The sequence below is a fragment of the Primulina tabacum genome, chromosome 7 (assembly GCF_025594145.1).
Source record: "Primulina tabacum isolate GXHZ01 chromosome 7, ASM2559414v2, whole genome shotgun sequence".
Classification (NCBI taxonomy): domain Eukaryota; kingdom Viridiplantae; phylum Streptophyta; class Magnoliopsida; order Lamiales; family Gesneriaceae; genus Primulina; species Primulina tabacum.
Genome location: NC_134556.1, coordinates 38,284,764 through 38,311,310, shown reverse-complemented (window position 1 = coordinate 38,311,310; position 26,547 = coordinate 38,284,764). Strand labels below are relative to the sequence as shown.

General features: G+C 36.2%; 5 protein-coding genes across 8 annotated transcripts; 3 read left to right on the top strand and 2 right to left on the bottom strand.

Annotated features, from left to right (window-relative positions):
* Window positions 1–15: 15 nt before the first annotated feature.
* On the bottom strand, window positions 16–3,547 carry LOC142551789 (uncharacterized). Of its 3 annotated transcripts, none has more exons than XM_075661190.1 (8): window positions 3,278–3,547; window positions 2,247–2,747; window positions 1,788–1,962; window positions 1,254–1,542; window positions 1,102–1,174; window positions 942–1,032; window positions 781–860; window positions 18–497 (listed from the first exon to the last, which is right to left on the bottom strand). In XM_075661190.1, exons 1-8 carry the CDS (start codon window positions 3,335–3,337, stop codon window positions 261–263), a joined length of 1,506 nt encoding a protein of 501 aa, XP_075517305.1. In that variant the 5' UTR covers window positions 3,338–3,547; the 3' UTR covers window positions 18–260. The 3 variants fall into 3 exon arrangements, 2 of the variants coding, with proteins under 2 accessions (XP_075517306.1, XP_075517305.1); XR_012821621.1 differs by having other exon boundaries at window positions 347–497; window positions 942–1,012; XM_075661191.1 differs by lacking the exons at window positions 781–860; window positions 942–1,032 and having other exon boundaries at window positions 16–497.
* Window positions 3,548–7,366: 3,819 nt separating this feature from the next.
* Window positions 7,367–15,164, top strand: LOC142551788 (serine/threonine-protein kinase ATG1c). 2 transcript variants are annotated; one of them, XM_075661189.1, is made up of 13 exons: window positions 7,367–7,833; window positions 8,745–8,865; window positions 8,938–8,996; window positions 10,323–10,387; window positions 11,140–11,233; window positions 11,309–11,389; window positions 11,495–11,603; window positions 11,877–11,949; window positions 12,075–12,379; window positions 12,470–12,828; window positions 13,819–14,110; window positions 14,464–14,534; window positions 14,684–15,164. In XM_075661189.1, the coding sequence occupies exons 1-13, from the start codon at window positions 7,579–7,581 to the stop codon at window positions 14,939–14,941; spliced, it is 2,142 nt and encodes a 713-aa protein (XP_075517304.1). In that variant the 5' UTR covers window positions 7,367–7,578; the 3' UTR covers window positions 14,942–15,164. The 2 variants fall into 2 exon arrangements, with proteins under 2 accessions (XP_075517304.1, XP_075517303.1); XM_075661188.1 differs by having other exon boundaries at window positions 12,033–12,379.
* Window positions 15,165–15,326: 162 nt separating this feature from the next.
* LOC142550969 (ABC transporter G family member 23-like) lies at window positions 15,327–17,387 on the top strand. Its single transcript, XM_075660025.1, has one exon. It carries the CDS (start codon window positions 15,429–15,431, stop codon window positions 17,379–17,381), a length of 1,953 nt encoding a protein of 650 aa, XP_075516140.1. The 5' UTR covers window positions 15,327–15,428; the 3' UTR covers window positions 17,382–17,387.
* Window positions 17,388–17,862: 475 nt separating this feature from the next.
* On the top strand, window positions 17,863–20,568 carry LOC142551786 (putative receptor protein kinase ZmPK1). Its single transcript, XM_075661186.1, is given in 2 exon segments — window positions 17,863–18,594; window positions 18,596–20,568. Coding segments are annotated over 2 exon segments (2,475 nt in total). The 5' UTR covers window positions 17,863–17,934; the 3' UTR covers window positions 20,411–20,568.
* A 795-nt stretch (window positions 20,569–21,363) lies between these two features.
* LOC142551787 (protein NRT1/ PTR FAMILY 5.6-like) lies at window positions 21,364–23,992 on the bottom strand. Its single transcript, XM_075661187.1, has 4 exons — window positions 23,673–23,992; window positions 22,790–23,007; window positions 22,132–22,676; window positions 21,364–22,051 (listed from the first exon to the last, which is right to left on the bottom strand). The coding sequence occupies exons 1-4, from the start codon at window positions 23,806–23,808 to the stop codon at window positions 21,508–21,510; spliced, it is 1,443 nt and encodes a 480-aa protein (XP_075517302.1). The 5' UTR covers window positions 23,809–23,992; the 3' UTR covers window positions 21,364–21,507.
* Between the last annotated feature and the right edge of the window lie 2,555 nt (window positions 23,993–26,547).

Below are 26,547 nucleotides of genomic sequence, written 5' to 3'. Positions count from 1 at the left end.
AAATCATTTTTATCAAAAACTATAACTGATGGTAACAATATAATTCAAATCTTTTGAATTGTTCCAATAACTCACAAACTACATTTCGATTATTTTGCTCAGCAGAGATAATTACTACAGCCTAACGTTAACAAATATCTAAGATGACAATAGTAAAAACTCACATCCACATGGAAAAAACTTCAAAAGCATTCCTATCTTTTAACTATGATTTTTCCCGCTTGATGTTACAGTTTTCGTCTTGGCTCCTTGGCTTGAGCTTAACTGCCAAGGTTGTTCCCTTGATTCACAGCTCCATTTTGTTGTGTGTCCATTTGAGCCATATCCCCAGCATCCGAGGAATGATTTTCTGGTGCCGAGTCACGTTGGGAATTCGACAATGAATTCCGATTTCTCCTCCGCTTTAGAATCTCGAAAAGAATATAAGTTCCACACATTGCCCCTCCAAAACCAACTACTGTGGCAAGAAGAACAGAGAGAACCGCTTGCACGCCAAGCTGTAGAATCGCCATATCAAATAGTTTTGCGTGAGAAATAATCTATGCACATTACTTGACATTTGACATCAACATCAACAAAAGGTTTAAGGTTTTACAAAAAGCTTCAGGAATTTCAACATGATGCTGGTCAAGAAAATCGAATATAAAAAACCAAGAATTGTGGGTAACTTCTCGGATTTTGGATCAATCCTACATGTTATTAAACCAAAGAAAAACCGGTTTTCATACAATAGAAATTTGAAGGTAGCCGACCGATATCTCAGTTGAAGAATGTCTTTACCAGAGAGTAAAAGAAGTGTGAGAAAATCACCACCAACGCAAACTGACCAGTGGCATACATCCAGGAATATCTTCTCCTAACTACAGAAGGGGAAAAGGAAAAACTAAGGAAAAAAATTGACAAATTAACGCTTAAAATGACTAGAAAGAGATGCGGCATACCCATGGTGGTCGATATCATGGATGCTAGGAGACCCAATATGCTGGCAAACGGCAATGATATGGCAATTGCACTAGATTCCATTTTGTTAACCTAAACTTTAAGAGTCTAGAGTTCATCTCGAGAAAGATATAGTGTAAAGTTTCTCAAATTTCGACTTACCAGAAGTTGTTCGAGAAAACAAAAATACGCAAGCATGCTGACAATCACAAGAACAGGAACATCCTGCCAAACCCTGCAATTTTTTGCAATTTTCAACTGGTTTATTTTGAGTTTTCCCCATTGTTTCAGCCGAGAAAAGGATATTCACTCGCCTGTATCGGCTTATTTCATTTGGACGAGTTGCAGAGCCTCTGGACTGAATGTTTTGGATTCGTAAAAGTGTGACAGGTAAGTTCTGAACCTCTTGCTTACAGACTTCACAAGTCTTGTTCCCTTTTATGCTAAACCATTTAATCGCACATTCCTGGTGGGCTATGGCGAGTTCGCCTTTACAGCTGCATTCCATTTTCATAGTGTCTGTTCCCTCACCGAGTTCCACTAAGCAGATTCGGCACACAGCTTCTTCCTGAGGGATGTCTTCTGAGTAGTTTTTATTCGCATCTGAATGACAAAGGTAAGGTAAGGTTCATCATCAGACGAGGGGACAAAGTAAAAATGGAAAGAAATGTATTAAAACCAGTCCATTATTACTTTTGTCACCAGACATCAAGCATTTGGGAACAACGTTGTATTCAACTGTTTTTTTCATAAGAAACATCAGATTCAGACTTAAAACTGTGAGCTCGAAGTCTCAATAACTGCAATCCTATTTAGGCCAAGTACTTGGTACACTAATAATTTTTTACCTGGATCAAATGTTGAACTAGCCGTTGCAGTTGCAGAGGTTTGTTCTGGGACATGTGGAGTGGATGGAATCACACGAAATACACTGTCTAAATAGTCCAGTTGCTTTGTGCTTCCATGTTTATTCAACACTGGTACTGATCGAGAACGATGTATGGATAGCAAGGATCCACCTTTCTGCAAGATGATGGATTCTGTAAGATTTGAATAGAGCATAGTAGTGATCATCTATTGTATGCGTGGGGATAGTGTAACAAACATAAAAAGGGCAGAAGAAATTGGAGTCAGTTGATCAAAATCTTCACAATCCATAGTGTTATATCATAATTAATGTACATTTTGCAACATGACTTTCACAAGGACTAGTAGAACGAGATGATCAGATTAATGATACCCATCTTTTTTAAACAATAAGACTGAGAAAAATCTCATCTCTTCAGCTACGATGTGATGGGACTTACAGCTTCGTCAACTACAAAATTTCTAATTCCTCCATGGACAGACTCAGGATTCGAGTGTAAAACAGGTGAAGTTGGTAAAGACGACGTTCTCTTCATTTTTGGAGTAAAAATCTTTGTCAGAGAAAAAGCCCTGGTAATGGATGGCTTCCCACGTGTGTCAGGGGAAGCTCCGAGCATTAGCATGGCAGCCTTTTCCGTCTCTGAACTGGAATTACGAAATTTGAAGCTTAGCTTTGGAAGGAAATTCTTTACATCTGAATTTCCTAAGGACGATGAAGGACCTGGAGATCCAAAAACTTTTGCTTGACTGGGGCTTGGTAGCGGTGAAAAACTTACTTTCTTGGGTGTTTGGATCGACGAAATTGGCATGTTTATGGTCACAGAATCCTCGGCCAATCCCTCTACTGTTGTCTTGGGAATCTGCGCAAAAAGATTTTGCCCTTCCTGCCCAATTACCGGTTCCTCGACTACTATTTCACTCGACGCCTCAACCTGATAGAACTGATAAAAAGAATAAAAGTTGTCAAAAGAACCACAAAAATCACAATCTTGCACAATCCCACTCAGTGAATTAAAATTAGAAACCAATATTGATGCCAACAAATACGACTTTTGTCTATTGTTTATATATAGTATAAACTACTTTAAATTATTACTGTTAATAAAACACATAACACCAAATACAGAAAGAAAAGAAAGAGTAGAAACCAAATACCAAATACCAAATAGAAAAAAAAAAGAGAGAGTGGGGATCTTGACAACTATCTGGAATCACAAACAAAAAATGCCATCGAATTCAATGGTATTAAGAAAAACAAACAGAACAGACGAATTTCAGTAAACATTTAGAGCACAATCTCCAAGAATTTCAAATATTTAATTGCAATTCAAGAACATCACGAACTCAAAATCTCGACCCAGAAAAACCCACCAAAAACCTTCAGAGATCCCACTAACAAGAAAACGATGGCAGAAGCATACAGCAGAGAAAAGATAATGGGCAAAATCAATAAATGGAAAAAAGAAAATACCTGGCGTGAAAACCCCTGATCACTTTCTCTGGTTAATGATTTTTCTTCAGATGTTTCCATATTTCAGATGAAGTACGATACCCAGAACTAGAATTGTTGAATATTCAATGAATTTGTGATAATATGAGTTAAATTCCGAATAGACAGAATTAGCGGCACTGGCGCAGTAGCACCGCCGAGAAGAAGACAGTGCCCGCTTTTCTGGTAAAATCTTTGCCCAGCAACCACAGTTCTTACATGACATGGGCAGGTAGACAAACCGACACAGTTTTTTTTTTTTTTTCCAAAAGTTATATTTGTTACTTTAAATAATATGTTTTTCTATTTTTAGTAAAATAATAATAATAATATTTATAATTCATAACACTTGGTTTTTCTTTTCGCTTTTGAAATCATTGTGATAACCCAAGCGCCAAGTCTCATATTAAAACTTTGGAATTATTATCATCATCAACAAATATGACAAAAAAGTCACTGTCATATTGAAGTCAACCCTCATAACACTTGCTAGACTTTTGAATTATACCTTACGAAGATGCATAGAAATTTGCATAAATTCATACTTTACAAATGTTAATGCAAATAAGAATAATAATAAAATATCCGAGAACCCGATCGTTGATGTAGAGTACATCGCGTGTTCGATTTACCGGATTAACTCAGCCCGAGCCAGAACATCTTCTGGTGTCTGAACAGATTCATCGAAGATCAGTTGGTTTCTTTGCACCCATAGCCCCTTAGTGAGCCCACGCTGCAATGCATTACTTGTTGAATTCGCTATATCATGAGTTAGATATATAGTATCCAGACTTAACCGAATACCCACCATTTGAAGTGTAATGTCATACCAGTCTACCACGTCCATGTCCGAAACCCACTGGAATGCGGTTCCTTTCTGTCCTATCCACCTCCCATAGGATATTGTTAATCTTAGTCCAATCCCAACCTCCCCGAAATGCAGCAACTCAATGTCATGTAGCTAGTACTTTCTCGATCGTGTATGTGTATAAGAAAGATTCGCACGGCGGTTTAAAAGCGCTGAATCCTAAAATATGCAATTCTCAGCTGAGTTCAATTCAATGTCACTTTCAGGGGATATATAATGATTTGCGGATCCAACTTAAAAATGCATACCGAAGTAAAGAAATCATTTTTCCTAATTAAAGCCGATACCGACAGCTTTACGGGTCAAACTTCTATCAATCTCCGAAGAAAGCTAACGTGTTAATTACCTGCGGGAAGTATATTATATTACATAGATTTTGTGAATTTTACGTTTAAAGTATTTGGATTAGTTAAGCTAGATCGATGTAAAAATTGATCTTTAGCGATCATGTTAATATAAGTTTTATAATTAACGTTTTGGTCTTATTTAAAGTTGATTTTAAAATGTTACAATTATCATAACAGATTATCTAATTATTCATGTTTTAATTACATTAACAAATTACATTGATATTACTCTCTTGTGTTGAAATATGAACTATTAGATAAACGAATGAAATACTACACTAAGGGTAAGATCTCATGCACCTTTATATATTCACAGTATATATCTTCATTTTCTTTTATGATATTAAATGAGTCATATTATCTAATTATTTTTAAAAAAAATTGGCTGTAGCTCAGACTAAACGGATATAACCGTAGTATGGATATCGTTTTTGGATTGATTTAAATACATTTGTGATTTGATTTTGACTTGAAAAAATTCAAAGACCATATAGATTTAGAACAAAACTGTGGGATCCAAGCCACGGGAGATGTCTGAGTACGTAGAGGTACAAATGAACTGAGTCGAGTTTGCGAGATTTTCGAGTCGATCTAAATATTTATTTGTATCTTAGTTTACTGAATTCGAGTCAAATTTGAACATATTCGAATTTTTTTCGAGCCGAACTCGAGCCCAATTTAGTTTTGTTTGATAGTTCACGAACCGCTTACGAGACTTAATATTTTATTAATATAATACAATTATATTGATAAGATCACAATATTTTGTATTTTTGTTATTAAATCACTTCCGATATGCTTAATGGATACGCTTTTGTGTTATTTTGTTATAAGGAGAATTTTTATACTATTATGATAAATTTGGGCTAAAAATGTGATATTTATATCACATTTGAAGTTTCAAATATGAATTTTGTAGATGACATGAAGCAGAAAAATTCAGAAACGAATTTTCCACAATGCGTGGGCATACCTTGTGACTCGTTTTCAGATGCCTGTAAAAACTAAAGTGGCGAGAATTGCAAGGAGTGAAATTCGAAATTATGATAATATTGCTATAGTTTAGAAGTCTTAATCTTGGTATTTAGTTTATTAAAGACTTTTGGAGAGACATATATGTGATTGATATAAGGAAAAGATTTGATAGAGTTTTATTCTAAAAAACTTTAGTTTCCTTATTTATAAATCTAATATCTTCTTAGTATTATTAGATTTTATTAACTTTTTTGGATTTATTTTTAAACTTTTCTTTACTCCATGCCAACTTTTTGTGAAAGAAAGCGGAGAAAGACACAATAATTTTTCATCTTTCCCCAAAAATTATAGACTAAGTTTTTATTTTTAATTCAAGCAATATTTATAAATTCAGTTTTAGTTTTTGCAGTTTAATTTAATTTTTATTTATTAAGTATTTGTTGATTTATAATTATTTATATAAAAGTTATATGTTGATTAATCTGATAATCTAATTTGATATAATTTTCTAATATTATCAATGAATCCAGTAATTCATAGTTATTACGAAAAATTGGTATGCGAGTAATAGATTAAGTATGTTGTGTTATCATAGCATATTTAACCTAAATAAATCGACGAAACTGGATTTATCAATTTTTAAATAAATTGGCGAAACTAAATTTATCAATTGCAGTGATCTCGATTGTTATATTTCAAGATTAACTGTTTTCACAAAGTGTAAATGCTATTTTTAATCAATATGGAACGCTATCGTGCCAAGTTGATTAATGATAAGTTTGGACTGGATGCTGAGTTTGATAAATTAAATTAGAAAAATACGAGGATTTTAGCGACTATCCTTATAATTCTAAAGTTAATTACTTGAAACTGCATGAATAAATAATATGTTAGTCGATGACCAATGATATAATTGAATATTGAAACCATCTTGAATCAGAATCTATTAATAATGAATTCTTCATCTCATTCCACTCGTCTTAATTGATTATTTTTAATTTATTATTTCTCTTAGCATGCTAACTTTAATCTCAATATTCTATTTAGCTCATATCTCTTATCCCTCATTTTATTTGTTTTTCCTCGAAAAATATAAATTCCCCATTTGTCGTGGATTCGATCATACTCGTCATTACACTCGTTATATTTGAAAGTAAGAATTTAAGTTTGGTGGCCCAACAACATCATATCAGATATGTTAAATAAATAAAGTTCAAGTCTTTCGAATATCAATATTCGATCAATAGTTCAAATAGTTCGCAAACATGTTTGAATATTTTCATCTGATCTCAAACTCGAGCATTAATTCGAATCGAATTCGAACTAAAAGTTCTAAAATTTCCGATTTTTGAATCGAACTCGAATAAAACTAATTCAAATCTTAAATTTTTTATTATATCCAACTTCATTCAGTTGGTTTACGTCTTGACAAGAGTGTAGAAATGAATTTCGTCAATTAATGCTCTAACAAATGCCAAGTAGTGATCAATTTTGTAGGTTTCTTGTGCATTTGTTTAAACTTTTTATATTTTAAATTTAAATTTGAATTTAACCTCAAAACTTTTGAACGTATTAGTTTTTTAACGATTGGAACCTAAACTTTTTTTTCCCCAGTAATTGCACATTTTTCTAGATAAGAACAAAACTTTTTAAAATCTTTATTTATATACTATATATCAAGATATTTTAGCTATTAATAATATTTTAATAATGAAATTAAAGTAAAAAAATAAAAATCCAATAAATCTCGCGACGTTTCAATTGTGTGTGTTACCGTGGGTGGTGCGCAGCACGCACACGGCACAACGTAGCGTCAAGCAAAGTCCTTAACCTGCGCCTACATGATTAATCATCGAATTAAATCTTAATTGGAATCATCAGTCGAGTTAAACTAATCCTTTAAATTCTGCAAGTCAATCGCCATCACCTTCTTCTTCACAGCTAAATCGAAGATAAAAGAAACCCTACAAATCCCCAAAACTAAGACCAGCAAAGGGTCCACTCCTGAATTTCCAATTTGTTCATGCTTTTTTTCGTCTTGTTCTAAGCTCAACCGGCTGGGTGCGCGCGTGTTTGGATAGTCACCGATCCCAATGGCTCAATCGGCGAGGGGTGGCGCTGGGAGGTATTACACGGTAGGGGATTACCAGGTTGGGAAACAGATAGGCGCGGGGTCGTTCTCCACGGTGTGGCACGCTCGCCACCGGGTGCACGGGACTGAAGTCGCGATTAAAGAAATCATCACCGCTAGATTGAACTCCAAACTTCAGGAGAGCCTCAAGTCCGAGATTTTCATCCTCAAGGGGATTAATCACCCTAACATCATCCACTTACACGACATGATCGAGGTACGTACGAACCTTTTGTTTCCGTTCCTCGAAACAGTTTGTTCGCAAGGAGTTGAATTGAAGTTAAGAGAGTTGGTTATTTCCTTTCTGGCTTTAATGAACTTCGAGACTGATGTGCATCTTGTTAGAGTATAATGCGGTCGGTTTTGGGCATGTTGGGATTAGTCTTGCCATAACCACTACAGGACAAAATAGCTGAGTAACGGAAACTAAGCAGTTAATTCTAGGATGGTTTTTAGCTTTAATCATGTCATTTGGTTTTCTTGTGTTTGTTCTTATTTAGCACTCTTTTACTGTGCAAATACAATAGAGATCTCGACTTAGAGATTGAACAAGGAAAGAACAAACTTAAATATAGATTATTAGATTTTAAGAGGTTCCAACGATCAGCTGGAAGGCAAATAACAATTAATGTTGGCATTATGCCGTCTTTGTAACGGGCAAATGTTGTTTCCCACTTTGCCTGTTTATGCTTTCATGTGATTTGTGTATTTTGTCATGATTGCGTTAGTGTAGATAGGTGGTTGGAGCCTCCAACACTACATGAAAAATTCACATGAGTTGATTTTCTGTAGATTGTATTTTTTAGCCACTGCTTTGTGGGGTATTCCGCGTTCTGAGAAATCTAGCTCCCTTGAGTACCTTAGATTGTAACTTAATGGCTTTTGGTGTTTTTTGAAGAGTGTCAAAGCATAATGTTATTCGGGGCTCAACATCTAGTACCTTGTTTTGTGCATCACATAAATGTAATGTTACTCTCATGACTCATGCATCTGTTCCAATAAAGCTTTCGGGAACCATGAAGACCTTGTTCTTTTCTTCTTCTTCTTCTTTTTTTCCTTTGTAGTTTATACTTTATAGTATGGTTTGTGCTTGTTTTAGATCAGAGATCTTATAATGTATGTTTTTAGGAATCCGGAAAGATGTATATTATTTTGGAGTACTGCAAAGGAGGAGACCTTTCAATGTTTATTCAAAGACGCCAAGGAAGGATCCCTGAAGCAACTGCAAAGCACTTTATGCAGCAACTAGGTATCTCTTCTTCATTTTTCTGTTCTAGGTGTTGGATAATTCATATACTAAATTGTGTACTACATACTACAGCGGAGGGTCTGAAAGTTCTTCGTAAATTCAGCCTCATACATCGGGATTTAAAACCCCAGGTTTGCATCGAATGCCAGTCTTTCACTTCCTTTGTATATTGATACCCTTTTTTTCTTTAAAAGAACATTGGGCACTTGTACCGCACATATAATTCATTATATTAATAACTAATTGTCCCTTGATATGTAAAATCATGGTATCATTTTCGTATTTTCATTTATCTCGATATTTCCACAAGCGCCATCTAAGTTCTTCAAAGTTTCACTTTTTTGTCCCTAATTTTCCACTTGCAATCTTTCTGCAATGAAATTTGTTGTAATGTGATGTTATTCTTGAAAACTTCTATGGGAAGAGTTTGCACTTCGTGGCTATTTTATCATCAAAATTTTCAATGATTCAGTTATTTAATGTCGGAAAAGTTGTTTTTATTCTAGTTTTCATTTCAGTTTACATTTTGTGAAGGGTGCTTGGTATTTTTCAATACCAGGAAAGCTTTTGATGGTTTATATGGATTCAAAGAGTTCCCAAAGAAATATTTTCTCAAAAGATAGTAATTAACATGCTTGTAAAACCCCATGAGGTCTGTGTCTAAGTGCAAGGCTTAACCTTTGTGCATAAGACTCAAGCTAAGGTGCAATCCTTCAATGAAGAACGTGCCTTAATGATAAGCTCCATCTTTCTGAGTTTTTGACGTGCAAGACGCTTTATCTGCACGCTTCACATTTGGGGATCGTAAAACAAAACTGAAGTACATAGCAATAGTAATTCATTTGCTATATAGAATGACTATTTGTTTATTTTCATTTAATAGATTGTAAAGTATATGTTGGATTAAACATGAATAAACTCTTTTTAGATACTTAGATTGTAGCATATCATTCAGTCCACTTGAATTAATTGCATCCCTGACCTAGCTGTTTGCACCCAGGATCTATGATATCTATTTGCCTTATTGTCTTGCGCTTCTATTAATTATGGTAATCATAAACCTTTATATTTTCATAATTCAAATATCAACTTCTGGAAGGCGATTAAATATTTATTTATACTATAGTTTCCCTTTGAGCACTTCTATTTGTCCGTGTATAAGTTTGATTAGGTTTCTTCATTACAGATATTTATTTATGTTTTAATCAACATGGACCTCCTGGATGTTTAATTCACTTGATTGAACTCATACATTTTTCTGGCCCTTTTTTGCGGGTGTTGTTCACTACAAATCGTTTGTTCTATCATCAATTTCCATTGTTTCAAGTAAAAGCTTTAGTCATTGCTAAAATAACTTTAGTAGTATTGGCACACTGGGTTTCACATTTATAATTGCTCTAGAGCCAAATGTTCATATTGAACTGACACATTCCTTTTGCATTACATTCCTGGGACAGAATCTCCTCTTGTCCACAAATGAAGACAACAGTGTCTTGAAGATTGCTGATTTTGGCTTTGCAAGGTATATTCACTGGCTGTAACATGAGTAATTTTGTTTACAGCTTTTGAACCTCATTCTTGACATTTTCTGGAAGTCAATGTCACGTATGCATGGTTAAAACTTAAAATTTTGTTTTAGATCCTTGTATGTAAGGGTTCTACTCAGATGTTCTTGCTTGTGTATATACCGATGTTTTGTACCATGGTCCACATGCATTTTAGCATGGCAAAACTGTTTACAAGACTCAATCATATATTGGTTCTGCATTGTAGGTCCTTGCACAGCTAAGTTTTTCAATCAAACATATTTATTGAGACCATCATCCAGTCTAGGTTTCTGATTACACTACTCTATTTTTAATGTTGTGTATTTCACAACCAAAATCATTCTCCCAGATGAAGAATGATCCTCTGGCCTTATGTAGATTCCTAATCTTTGCTTATCCATGATGAATGTGGACCAGAAGCTGCAAAATACCCATTGATTGATGATATAATTAAATAAGGGCGCATTGCGTCATTATCTTATATGATACCATATGGATTAGACAGTAATTTTTGGCTCAGTTTTAAACGTATGTTTAGGGTGTTTTCTGCCTTAAATGTTTTCTGATTGTTTTCAGATTCGTCTCTACAACACATGTTCGCGACCTTTTGTTCAAAGTTTGTGATGCTTAAAGTTCTTTTACTTGCTTTATTGGCATGGTTTATAATACAATGATTGTTTGCGATACCTTCAACTTTTCAACTGTCATTTTTGTTTTCTTCTACCAGATCTCTTCAACCTAGAGGTCTTGCGGAAACCCTGTGCGGTTCACCTTTATACATGGCTCCAGAGATAATGCAGCTTCAGAAGTATGATGCCAAGGTGAGATCCGTTCTTTGCTGATTAATTAGTCATTCACTGTCTGAATTCATTGCAAAGTATGGGCTAATAATGCAGGCAGATCTCTGGAGTGTTGGTGCAATTCTATTTCAACTTGTCACTGGGAAAACTCCTTTCACGGGAACCAATCAGATACAGGTAAATTTGTCTTGATGTTGTTATATAATTTCAGTTTATCTCCGTGTTTAATACTATTTTTTCTCGTGAAAATTTATTCCTCGTTAAAATAATATGCATTTTCAGCTGCTCCAGAACATCATAAAATCAACTGAATTGCAATTTCCCCCTGAGGCAAAGAATTTGAATCCTCACTGCATTGATTTGTGCAGGAAACTGCTGAGGCGAAATCCAGGTGCTATTCTTGGGTCACATCAAATAAGTAGCTACCGAATTGTATTAAGCTCTAATGAGTTTGCTGTTTAACTTCAGAACATGTTCTAGACAGTTGCTTTGATGTAGTGCCTTAAATAATGATAGTGGTCACGGTTGTCGCGAAAACATATGTTGCTTCATGCGCCTTTAACATTTGTCCGTCTGTTTACCCTCTTTTTAAACAGATCTGCAACTTTGATTCTTTTAGCCATCGTTCTCTACTAAAAATAATGTTTGCTATTTCTACTCACAGTGGAGAGATTGACATTTGAAGAATTTTTCAACCATCACTATCTTTCTCAAAGGGAGACTGATGAATCGTTCAGGTGAACAGAGATTTCATTATCCTGCAAATTGTGGTTCTTTTTTTGTTTAAAACAATGCTCTTCTTTGTTGTGTGCATGAATAGTCAACCACAAAGAGTAACTGCTGGTCTCCCTGTTGCTGAGAGGAATACGGAAGGAAACACACTAGAAGATTGCTTGCCCTTCAGTTTAGATGGTGATTCCAGTGGCCCTGATCAAGGTCCATCGTTTACGAGACCTTCCATAAAACCCATACATGGGTTTTCTCTCAATTCAAAACCTGGTCAGAGGGAAATTTCTAATCTCCAAAATAGAACAGATTTGCCTTCCAAGTATAGCAGTGTCCCACAACAAACAGAAATTTTGAGTTCCAGTCTTGGCAGCCAGCGACTTTCAGAAGGAAACTTGAAAGAATCTCTAGATCTTGGATTACTAGATAACCATCCAAAAGGTGCCTCTTCTTTCATTTTTGTACTTAGATCGATGTTTGTCTTGCTTGGAAATGTTTATTGTTGTGATCTAATCTGAATTGACGGAACAGTCATGGATTCATTGGAGTCAATCGACCGGGATTATGTATTTGTGTCGGGCCCTCCAATGGACCTATCGTCTTCAGGACGTGCTTCCATGCCAACTCAGCGACCATTTAAAACTGAGGGTCCGTCTCCTGAATCTGGAAATGTGACTTCCTCAACAAGTGCTCCAGTGCCAATAAATGCTACAGAAATTGGTAGAGTTGGGTACATCAGAAATCTAGATAATCGGATGTCCACTGCTGGCACTTCACAAGGATCAATGGATGTAGCAGACACTTCAGAGCAGTCGTCAACTCATTGCACAACTAGGATCAAGTCATTGAAATGTTGTGCATCTGCCATCACCGAGTTAGTAAATGAGAAGGTAACATTTAGGATCTTGGATAATTCTGCAATGGATTGTAGATGAACAATGGACCCATCACAGATTAAAATGTTGATTCCTTCTTTGATGCTCCATGATTTGTTTTTTCTAATTTCTCTTCAACAACCTTTTTAGGCTTTTATATTTTAGTATGATTGTCTAACGATAATTTTGGTAGTCTTTTTCTGGTTTTATGGGCTTTCCACATAAGCAACATTACTACGAGGTTCGCCTCAGCTCTTTTTTATTGTTCCTCAACATTTTACCAGAATTAGTATCTTAATCCTGTTTAACTTTGTTGTACTACACACTCTAATTCTTTTTCAAAACGATTCCTGGTCTTTCAAAATCAAACCATTTGTTAAAACCTAGTGGAATTTTCTTGTCATCTGGACTATGCCTCGGTTCTCGATGGATCCTTCTTTATTAATTTTTTCTGACAAATAAAAAGGTACTACAACATTACATGATGCTAATTGCTTCATTAGCTGCATAACATTGAACCCCAAATGGTTGATCACGAAGAAATGAAATAATTTTGAAAAGGTAGTACATAATAATTAGCTGAAGGTTGTATTTACACCCATGGTATGTGAGTAATAATGATGTGTTGACTTGTTTAGCTGCTGAAATTAGTCACTTGATTTAGCTCGATAATCCATTTATAGGGCTACTTTGATTAGAAAATTTGTCATTCTCAGAATAATGGTATTCAAAATAACAAACGTAGTGGTCAATGTGTCTTGGGCGGCTGCCAATGTATGCTGTATATTTCTTATTTTATCTTTGTTTGGTTGAATTTCATTCTTGTAAATGCCCTTCGGTGATAAAGCTTGGATTTAATCCTATTGAACTCTTGTTGCCAGTGTTCAAATATTGGTATGAATCTATTATGTGCACTGTATGAACAGTCGAAGTTTGAGATTCCTTTAGCAGGGGGTTCCTAATATGATATTTATCCTACTTGATGCTGCCTTTGTCTTTTTCCAGATTGGAGGAGGGAAGAAGTTGGAAGCATTTTCAATTCAGCTTGTAATTCTTGCCATATGGAAGCAAGCATTGCATGTTTGTCATACTCATGCAGCTTCTGCTATTGAAGGAAGTCCAAGCAAAGAGACCAAAAAACTCAAAGACATCTCTAAGATGCGGCATAGTCCAGATACGCAAGAGTGTCTCGATATGAGTAACAGTAACAGGCCAGATGATATCTGTGCTCAGATAGAGCAAGCATTTCTTGGGGAACTTCGGATGGCCGAGGAACTTGCAGAAGTGGTTAAGCCTGGTATGACAATGATGCCAACCCACATTTTCAAGTACTATAAGGACACTTAAAAAAAGGAACACCACCCTTACCAAAATAAAAGTATTCATATTAGAAATAAAAGTAATGCGAAAAGGAAGTGAAAGAGAGTGACACTGCACTCTTTTTTTATGAACATGAAGCTGGACATGTACTTGTGCTCACAGTTGCAGATTGATTCTCAAAGATGTCAACCTCTAGAAATCATGTTTAAAATGCAACACTTGGTTTTATTTCATCAACATTTTCCTATTCTACATGCAAATATTTATATGTAATCGCTTCATATGGTTGTATATTGTGCAGTGGTATCTATGAACGTTTCTTTATTTCAGGTAATATGGAGATGCCAGATGCAATGGAGCTCATTTATCAGTCTGCCCTTGCCTTGGGCAAACGTGGAGCAGTAAGTTCAATTTTGTCTTCCTTTGCATAGGTTTCTTCTTCTTGACATAAGAAAAGTATTTCTCCGGAGATTTGAAACTTTTCCTTAAAAGTATTTGAAACCCATTCATGACGAAAATCAAAATCATTTTCCCTGTGCATGTTTTGCAGGTTGAGGAGTATATGGGCAATACAGAGAATGCTGTGGCTATCTATTCAAAAGCAGTGGATTTACTTGTATTTCTTGTAGCAGAAGCACCTTGCCTCATTATGAATCCTCCATTTTCTCTCACAAACACAGATAGATATCGTATACAAAGTTACATTGCTGTCCTCAACCACAGGCATAGCATTTCACAGTCTCAAAAATTGGTACTTTTCAAGTCCGAGAATCAGCCACACCTATTGGAAACTGGTGATGATACATGATTTTTTTTTTTTATTTTGTAATTATATCTTGTAATTCTTTGGTTCCGTTAGATGAATTATTTTACATGTGGGGGTAAATGTTGTTAATATTCACGTGTAATTCAACAGTTTGCGAGATGCACACTTTTAAATATGGTGCCTCTTAGAAATATATGCTGCGGACGTAAATTCTTGATATTGGGTTTATTAAGATGGTAGCAATATTCGCTGAAATATTTCGGACTAGTTAAACGGCAAAGCCTTGGCCTATGTTCGCTAGATCTTGTAATATAGAATGGATCGTTCATCTATTTGGTGAGTTAGGTCGATCTGCACCATGTTTTATGATTTAAATAAATCAAATTCCATTCTCACCTAATTTTGTTCACCCACAACGGGAAGTTTTTTCACCAACCAGCGAGGTTAGTTCAACCGCGTCTTCCTTATAGATCCAGACTCCCATCAAGTAGACCAACTGACAGCATCCAAAACCTTGACTGCGCTGAAAATGGCAGAATGCTTTCAAGCTCCAAGGTCGAGCCTTGAAAATGACTCTGTGGTACTCTTCTCAACATCTGAATCACCAGACGAGTCCAATAGCCAATCTTCCTCCTGTAATTACTCCCCGTTCCAACACCACCAATCCACAATGGTCTACGCACTCAATGTAACTAATCTATCCTACGCTATAACAAGAGATGCATCGATTTCTCGTCTTCGTTTTTACGGTGTGAAGAAGGAGAAGAGACTCCATATTCTTAAATCTGTCTCTTTCACAGCCAGAAGCTCTGAGATCCTAGCCATTGTTGGTCCTAGTGGCACTGGTAAGTCTACACTGCTAAGAATAGTTTCTGGCAGAGTAAACAACATAGATTTTGATCCTAAGAGCATTACACTAAATGATCATGCAATAACGAGCCAAGTCCAGCTGAGGAAAATATGTGGATTTGTGGCACAAGAGGATACTCTGCTCCCTCTTTTAACGGTCAAAGAAACACTTGTTTTCAGCGCCAAGTTTAGGCTCAAAGAAATGAGTGTTGGAGAGAGAAATGAGAGGATCGAAGGCCTGATACAAGAACTGGGGCTGATGCATGTTGCAGATAGTTTTGTTGGAGATGAAGAAAATAGAGGGATTTCAGGTGGGGAGAGGAAAAGGGTGTCCATTGGAGTGGACATGATCCATGATCCACCTGTATTACTTCTGGATGAGCCAACTTCAGGGCTGGACAGCAGCTCGGCACTTCAAGTAATCGAGCTGCTTTCTTCGATAGCTAGGTTCAAACAAAGAACCATAATCTTGGCTATTCATCAACCAAGCTACAGGATTTTGCAATTCATTCCTAATTTCTTGATTCTTTCACATGGTTCTGTCGTGCATAACGGCTCCCTCGAGAAACTTGAACAAGCCATTACAAGATTAGGATACAAAATCCCACCACAGATAAACCCTCTCGAGTTCTCCATGGAAATCATCTCCAGTCTTGAGGAATCATGCTCAAAAAAGCTTCCATCTCAAGTAGAGAGAGTTGTACAACGTTCCACTTGTTCAATGTTGCAACTAAAACTTGCCAACGAACAGACTGTCAATGAGTCTGTTTTTTCGTGGTTATTAGAAATATCGGTCCTCTGCCTACGGTTTTGGAAGATCATTTTCCGAACAAAGCAACTACTGTTGGCACGCACAATGCAAGCGCTTGTAGGGGGGTTTGGGTTGGGCAGTGTTTATATAAAAGTGAGGAAAAATGAAGGGGGAGGGGTTGCAGAAGTATTGGGCCTTTTTGCATTTAGTCTCAGCTTTCTCCTTTCTTCCACAATAGAAGCTTTACCCATTTACCTTCAAGAACAGCATGTTTTAATGAAAGAAGCATCTCGAGGTGCATACAAAATCTCATCATACTTGATAGCCAACACAATAGTTTTCTGCCCTTTTTTATTCTTAGTTTCTATTCTGTTTTCTGTTCCTTTATACTGGATTGTGGGATTAAATCCTTCAGCTTCTGCTTTCGCGTTTTTCACGTTCACCGTTTGGCTTATTGTTCTCATGGCAAGCTCTCTTGTGCTGTTTCTAAGTGTTGTTTCGCCAGATTTCATATCTGGTAATTCTTTAATCGGCACTGTTCTTGGTGCATTTTTTCTATTTTCTGGGTATTTTATTCCTAAAGAGTTCATTCCAAAGTATTGGTTGTTTATGTATTATGTTTCCCTTTATCGTTACCCTTTGGATTCTCTTGTTGTTAATGAGTATTGGAGTAAAAGAAACACATGTTTCTTGACAAAAATTGGGACAGGTAATCGAGATAAGTTGGATTGTTTGCTCACCGGCAGAGATGTGTTGAAGAGCAGAGGACTGGATATGGATACAAGGTGGATTAATGTTGGGATTATGCTGATGTTTTTCGTATTTTATCGAGTGCTTTCTTGGATCATACTTTCACGAAAAGTGTTGAAAACAAGATTTTAATTTGTACCGGAGAAACTTAAATTGGTGTATTTGTTTTTTGTGTATGTCTCACAACTATATCATTGATTATTAGCGAACAACAATCGAGCATAATTCCCGATTGACGGATCGGTCATATTCTTGATGATAACTGTGATTGATTAATCGGGTCAACGGAGTGTTTAATTTACAGAAAATTAAAATATTCAATTTAGTGTAGTAGTCAAAATTTTCAGTTACTATCAAATAACTGTCATTACAAGTCAACTTTTGTATCCGTCATATCTCTGAAAGGAATTATTGGGCGATTAAAATAATAATACTGTCCTACAACATTTTTTTATTACATTTATTTATACGAGATTGTAATAACTATTATATTTATAATCATACAATAATAGTCAACATTGTAACTTTAGTAAATATAATAACATGCAAATTATATTAGAAGTAAATTAAATAATATTTCATAAAATTACACTATCATTTAATACAAGACCAGGTTGGGTAGCCGCCGGGTCCATCGTCCAGGTCCGCAAGGATTCAAACGTCTTCTCTAAATACATGCTCAAATATGGAGCCGACCTACGACTTATTCTACGCTTGTTTCCCTCGTCCATTTTCACATTTCAGAAAAATGGAGGGCCCAATTCTTGAATCTCTCTGTCTTCCATTCCTACTCTTTTTCTTGCTCTTTATTCATTCTGCAACTTCAAGATCGCATGTATATTTGGAAAGAGGTGATTCCCTTTCCGTCGGAAAAGAATCAGACTTTATCACCTCCCCCGACAACTCCTTCACTTGTGGATTTTACGGCCTCGGAACCAATGCCTACTGGCTTGCAATCTGGTTCACAAACTCCAGGGACAAAACTGTTATTTGGGTGGCTAATCGGGACAGACCAGTCAACCGCAAAGGCTCAAGGGTGACGTTTCGGCGAGACGGGGCGATGGTTTTGACGGACATCGATGACACCATCGTGTGGCAGACCAATACAACTTCTACTGATGTTGCTGCAGCTCAGCTTCTTGATTCAGGGAATCTTGTTTTGACAAATCCTAAAGGTGATATCCTCTGGCAAAGTTTTGATTCTCCCACTGATACGCTTTTACCGTATCAAAGATTCACCAAGACTACAAAATTAACATCTCTTTTAAGAAATGGTAGTTATGAAACGGGCTATTTTAATCTGTATTTTGGTAGCGATAACGTTTTGAGGTTGATATATGATAGTCCCTGACACATCTATCTCTTATTGGCCAAATCCTGACAATAGTATTTACGCAAACGGTAGAACTAACTATAACGGAAGCAGAATCGTGGTTTTAGATGATATGGGCAGGTTTTTGTCGAGTGATCTTTTACAGTTTAATGCTTCTGATATTGGTTATGGAGTAAAAAGGAGGCTGACAATGGATTATGATGGGAATTTAAGAGTTTATAGCTTGGTTAATTCGACCGGCTTGTGGGATGTGACATGGCAGGCTCTTATAGAACCTTGTAATGTAAGAGGCGTGTGTGGGAGAAACGCCATATGTGTTTATGCACCGGAACCTAAGTGTGTGTGTCCTCCCGGGTTCAAGGTGGTAGATCCGAGAGATTGGAATTTCGGATGCAAGGCCATGTTTGATGAAGGCCTGTTGAATTCTCGAATGGTGAAATTCTTGGAGATCCCTCATACAGATTTCTACGGTTATGATTTGAATGCCACATTTCCAGTCACATTTGAGCAGTGTAGTCAACTCTGTTCAGAGGATTTTCGGTGTCTAGGGTTCAGTTATCGGCTATTGGGACAAGGGTACTGTTATGTGAAGAGTGCACTTTTGAATGGATACGCTTCTCCCGATTTCCCAGCAAGTATATACATCAAGATCCCTGGAAAACTGCAGACGAAAAACCCCAATATTTTTCATGCCTCAAGTACGACTTGTGGGTCTAGTGACGCAGTTGTTCTCGAGGGTTCGCCCTCTATGTATGATTTTGCCAACAGAAGGGTGAGATGGGTGTATATTTACTCTTTTGCTATAGCTATTGGAACAATTGAACTAATTTTCGTTGTACTAGGATGGTGGTTCTTATTCAGAAAACACGGGATTCCAGCCTCAGTTGAGGCTGGATATCGCATGATATCCAGTCAGTTTAGATGTTACAGATACAGTGAGCTGAAGAAAGCAACAGGAAATTTCAAGGAGGAGTTGGGAAGAGGAGGCTCGGGAGTTGTTTTTAAGGGCGTTCTATCAGACGAAAGAGTCGTGGCAGTAAAGAGGTTAGGGGATGTATTTCAAGGACAAGAAGAATACTGGGCAGAGATCAGCACCATTGGAAAGATCAATCACATGAATCTTGTAAGAACTCTGGGGTTTTGTTCTGAAAGGAGACGACGCCTTTTAGTCTATGAATATGTCGAAAACCTCTCACTCGACAGGCATCTTTTCGACTCGAATTTCCTCGGATGGAAACAAAGATATGCAGTGGCATTAGGCACTGCAAAAGGGTTGGCCTATCTCCACCACGAGTGTTTAGAATGGGTCATACACTGTGACGTGAAGCCTGAAAATATACTTCTTGACGCCGAATTTTTACCAAAGATTGCAGATTTTGGCCTGGCAAAACTCTCACAACGAGGAGGACCTGGCTCAGAATTCACCAGAATCCGGGGGACAAAAGGCTACATGGCTCCTGAATGGGCACTGAACCATCCCATCACTGCAAAAGTAGACGTCTTCGGATATGGAGTGGTGATCTTGGAAATGGTCAGGGGGATCAGGCTGTCAAATTGGATCGTGGAAGATGAAGGTGGACATGAAAATGAATCCACCCTCGCAAATTTTGCATGGGTAACAAGGAAAAAGATTGAGATAGGAAGCTCATCTTGGATCGAAAACATCGTGGATTCAAGATTGGAGGGCAAATTTAGCAGAAAACAAGCAGCAATTCTGATTCAAACAGGAGTTCGTTGTGTGGACGAAGATAGAAACAAGAGGCCAACAATGGCTTCTGTGGTGCAAACTCTATTGGAAAGTGAAAATGAGATGGAAATTCAAATCTAGAACTAGCAATAACTGCCACCTTTTTCTTCAAGTTTTTTTGGCTTTTCAGGGATCAAAATTTAAAAATAGTATTATGAGACAGTATAGAAAATTGTCCTGTTATTTTAATTTTATGCAGTTTAAAACAAAAATAAATCTATTGTTATTTCTCAAACAAATTGACATGTTCTTTAATATTTTGTTTTTAAAAAAATTAATTAATATTTAATCTGATGAGTCGACGCCCGCCAAAGCACCAGTCCACCACAAGTCCTTATTCAAATTTAATGTATCGATCGTATATAAAACTGTGTGAAAATTAATCAATTTTTTATACAAGCAAAATTCCTCCTATTATATTTTTATAGGGAAAAAATCATCTTGAAAAATTAACAAAGAGGAAGACAAGAATTTAATTTAGGTTTATATTTCTTAGGCCTACTTTAATTAGATTACAATTTAATTAACTTGTAGTCGGTCCTTTTAATCTCCAGATCATTAAGTCATGCATATTCAATTTTTTTTTTGAATTACATATTCAATATTTTGAATTCAAGAAATGTCATAAAACTCACATGTTTTGCTGTAGAATTTGCTCTTGAAATCTTGGACATTGGAACATGAACTCTTGAGAGTTGTAGTTATTTTAAATCTTCAGGGAACATTGATAATCAGGCCCAGTTGGAAAAAGGAACCAGTTTTGCAGATCGTGCAAGCCAGAGTACCTACCAATCTAGATGCACTCTCAAGTAGTAGATATGAAACTTGGGATATAATCAGACAGATGTAATTCAATCCTATGTTACCATGTAATCACCCACAGGACCATCAGCAGAGGCTGCTGTTGTTTTTTGTGCATTCTTGTAAGAATACCGTCTTGCAATAAAGGCATAGGCTCCTAGATTGACAGTCGTAACACAGGCTAAAAACCAGTAAAAATAGTCGAGTCGGCTACTATTCAAATCTTTGCCAAACCAACTTTTTCCACCCTTGTCTGTTAAATGATCCACTAAAGTTATTAGAAGACTGCTAAGAATGTTTCCTACACCAATGACGCTGAGGTAAAATGCAATGCCTAAGCTTCTCATAGAATCAGGCACTTGGTCGTAGAAGTACTCTTATAATCCCACTAGGGTGTATCCATCACCTATTCCGATTATAAGAAATTGCGGTGCTAGCCAGAAAATGCTCATTGAAACTGAACCCTCGAGTGGATTTTTCTCCACTATGTGTAGTCTCTTTCTCTCAACCAAGGCCGCCACCACCATAGTGACAACCGAGAAAATCATCCCAAAACCAATCCTTTGGAGAATACTAATCCCTCTCTCGTTTCCCGTTAATTTTCTCAAGAAGGGCACTAGGATTTTGTCGTAGATTGCAACAGAGACCATCATCCCAACCGCTGTCATTGAATATATCGAGGCTGATGGGATCATAAAATTGTGGGTGACTTTGCGATTCAATGTTGAACCTTGTTTGATAAAGAATGTAGCAGCTTGCGCTACACAGATACCAAATGGCAGAGTAGTGAACCAAATCGGGATCATGTTGACTATGAGCTTCATTTCCTCTACTTTGGTTACAGTTGCGAGTCTCCAAGGTTTTAGCTCACTCTCTGCAGGATTTTGCACGAGTTCGATTATTGCAGCTCTATCAAGAAACCTGGTAAAGATTATGATCTTATATATTCAGTAACGTACCCCCTTTATTAAATTCATTGATTTTGGAATAAGATTTCTTACTGGAGCTTTTTGGTGTGAAAAAGAAGCCTCCCTTGTGTCTTTTCTGATCTTGGAACTTCGTACAGTTGATCAGGTTCTGCTGGATATGCAAGATTTCTCTTGCCGATGGCTGCTACAAGTACTTGTAGCATTGGTGTTAAGGGACTTCCGGTCGGCTTTCTAAAACGATAAAATGGCCTGCCTGTACAAAATATAACAGTGGAGGAAGCCAACACAGCTGTAAGAATTATATCAGCTGCAGCATAGCTCATGTGATCTTGGATGTAAACTATAATTGTTACACCTAATAGGAGACCACAACAAAGGCCAATGTTCCACCAATTAAAAAAAGACATTTTCTTCCTTCTTTCTTCAGGATGATCATCATCAAACTGGTCAGCTCCAAAGCTCTCCAATGCTGGCTTATGTCCTCCAGTGCCTATCGAGATCAAATAGATTGCTAGGAAGAAGAACACCTCGTGGATTCTTCGAGGATTCTGACAATATCCTTTTCCACATGGCTTCAAATCGGGGACTATTCGAGACATCATCAACAGAAGCAGCCCCTGCTTTTACATAAAAAGTGGCAATACTATATATACAAGGTTTCTTTGAATGAAAATCAGATGTTTAAAGACTTTGTTCCGATAGTATTGGAAGGAAAAAAAGATCATGTTACCAGGAGATAGACAATGGATGAGGCTAGAACTGTGTAGAATCGGCCAAGGTAAGCATCGGCTAAAAATCCTCCGAGTAAAGGCATCATAGTTGTTACACCAGACCAGTAGTTGACACTTTTTGCTGCTGTTTTCAGGTCTTGATGAATCACTTTTGTGAGGTACATGATTAAACTTGTTGCTATTCCAAAATAACTCAACCTTTCGCCAAACTCGATGGCTGCAAAGGAAATTCCAAAGGGCTTCTTGTAAGCTACTGCGTATGCACATGAGACACTGGTAGCCCTTGTCCATATTTTCCCTAAATCTTCTCAGAAATTTCATTAATGAAATGAAGATTGTCGATAATTTTATGGGTAAGGTTTTCATCTATTTTTTTTAATTATTTATTGACCTGATTCCGTTTTAACATTTCCACAATATCTGAATTCTAATTCCACAAACTTTATTTTTTAAGTTTTCTGGAACTCAGTAAGGGATGCAAGAATAAGTTATTTTTACTTCTGGCCTAATATGGAGTTAGTGGAGAATCATGGATCACGTTACAAAAGGACTAATTCTTGAAGCGTGATGCAGAAAAATGCTAGTAATATTTTTGGTAAATTGGAGCACTGATTCTAACTTGATCTAATTTCCCACTTCATAAATATTTACTTTGTGGCAAACGAGTTGATAACACTCCACATTGCATAATAGCAGCTCGATTATTTTCGAACATGAAGTATGACAGATATCCTGCTCGTATTTTTTTCCATAATCATCAGAAAATAAAGTTAAACTGAAGTACTGTAATCAGCATTCTAGTTTCGTCGAGTTGAAAACATATTCATTAGCAAGAAATTCAGCACGTCACACGCGTCTGATGCGCATGATTCATTTGTTTACCTATGATGAAAAGGGCAGCTGTCCACGAACCGGTGAAGGCTCGAAGAGGAGCTCTTCCTTTATGATCAACTGAAGAATCACGAACCCATTTGTCCTCATCCATTCTTTGTGTTCCCCGTTTCTTTACTTGCTCCATCGAAGTTCTTTTGTCTAGTTTTCACAAGTTGGTGCTCCAACTTAGCTCTTGGTGGGTTGGCAACTTGGCTTGGTTTTTCTGATATATAAAGGTGCTACAACACATGCATAGAATCATCCGCATACCAAAAATTTAATCAATACAATGACTTGATTCACGTAGAACTAGTTAAAAGTACTTTTTTTTTAGATAAATAATATAGGATTTAAATTTTTCTAATTTTGAGTTTCAGGAAAAATGGACAATTATTTCCTTGTAAAATTGGGTCGGGTTCGAATAGAATCCACCATTCTTTATTAGCTCTATGGATTATTGCCATGAAATGTTGTTAGGTGATGACGATTAAGAAGATGGTAAACTGTAAAAAAAAAAAAAAAAAACTTTTTGTCAATTATTTGATTCCTTCCACTTTCACTAGAGTGATTGCTCGTGGAATAGCATCCCATTTCCTTTTACCCCTTCAAGATGTGATTCTAATCATGTAATTTTTTGTATGTTCAACAATTAAAAATCCTTAAATAAAACCGTTAACAGTGGCCTTGATGAGGAGCACGTCCCTAGAATCTAGATCATGAGCACAAAGATGCGATGCTGGCTCGTAACCTTTGTACTCAAGAGTTCGTGACTCGTACATATCCATGTTCTAAGCATTCTTATTTCTCATACGAACTTGGAAAATCCAAGTCAAATGATGTTGGTTTTCTATTTTTAGTCTCGTCGATAAATATGATTTACAATCATATTAAATATCGTTTGACTTGTGACATGAGATGGTGAGAGACGTACAGTATCAAGACGATGGAATCATAGAAGTTTTAAGAAGTTAATTCAATCAAACGGCATTATTCTCTTGTGTGATTTCAAAGCAAATCGAGATGGCAAACTTTTTATGTTTGAAAAAAATAAATAAACTTAAAAAACCCTGGATGGTCGGTGAGTTGATTATTAAGAGTATGGAATATCTTTGTTTCAGTCAGTGATATGGCACCAATTCGGCCTCACAAGTCCGTGTAGATACCAATTCAACTCCACTATATAAGCATAGTTGGACCATCATGTCAAATTTTTTCCCCCTTGAATATTATTATATTTGTTGAATTATATTATATTACTGGCATATATATACAAAAAAGACCAATATGAATTATTACGCATAAATTGTAGGAGTAAACTTTTCTTGAGTTGTTCCATGTATACAAAAATCTTAAACATAAGAGACTTGGGTCTAGACCTTACGTTCCAAACTGGAGATCTTAGTATTAAACGAGTTACAAATCACTGATTGATTGATAATCATCACGTTTAATTTCACATAAAATTGTAAATTTTATCATATAAGTAATCCCACCCTAAAAGAACTTATTACTTCTCATGCCATTTAATAATAAATTGGTGATTGGCCAATTATTTTGGTAAGTGATTAGTGGTGGATATTTGCTTAAATTGCCAAAAGATCCCAAAGATCATAGGAATCCCATTTATTAAAATACTAATTGAACTTATTCAGAGGGGTGATAAATGCAAATTTGAGGAGATAGTGTAGAATTCCTCAGATTCTACTTTCATAATTGTTTCAACATGATTCTTCGATTAAAAGTCAAAGAATTTGTTCGTTCAATATCTCCACTTTGGGTTAAATCACTTTTCACGATCACGCACCGAGTTAAGTAGAAAGATAATATTGCATGTAAATGGAGATACATGCGAGTCGATTCGAATCGGATATTAGTAATAATTTTTTTTTTTTTTTTTGAATTTGGATCATAGAGAAGTTCCTACAATTAATAGGAAAGAACAAGCTATATTAAATTAACTCAATGAAATTCGATAAATTTTTGTTTTCTCATGTAGATAATTTGATTTTTGAAATGAAATTGATTTTTGTTTTTTCATGTAGATGATTTGATTTGTAATGTATTTAAAAATTATAATGGTAAAATCTATATCAATAAAGATTAAAATAGTGCTAGCTTTCGACCCAAAGTGGTGGCGTTTCCCACGAAATATCAAATTTCTGATTTTGGCCAAAGGGTATGAACATGAAGACAAATAATTGTTGCCTGCCTATTGTAAAATCAACTTTTAAGTCTTTTCTTCACACTAGTATTTTCCCTAAAAACTATGATCCAAATGTTAAGCACTTGAGCTCGAGGAAAATGTACAAGATTTCTTATTTCACACTAAAGATGATTATCCCTACTTGTCAAATTGATCTAACTGGTTTTTGCAAGATCAAATGATTCTTCGATACAAAACTAATATCGGGGTGGATCAGTCCCTTGTCTCAATTGGAGTGGAGCCATCCCTGAAACTGATCCTATGTGTTTAGTTCTTAGATAATATAGCGATAGGAAAACTCTCAAATAATGAAAGATAACTCAGACCCGTTTCAGGTTTCTTTACATCTGATTCAATCGATATCTATATAGGGTAAATTCGATCTCCCAAGATAGAGCATGCCATCTTTCCGAGATAAGATAGAAGAGAGAATCTGAAGACAGCCTAAACTTGATAGTTTAACCAAAAGCCGAATTAAAGTATTCAGAAAAGGATAATTTCACTTAAAGTAGGCTTAATTGCAAAAACTTCCCTAGTATTTCCTCGTTCAAAATGTACTTAAACTCCTCCCATTACCATGTATTTCTATCATCAGCACAACGAGGATTCAGTTTACCGTGAGGATGTCTGTTCACTCTCTGTCAAGTGTCAAACATTAAGTACTGGTAAGGACACCCTAGA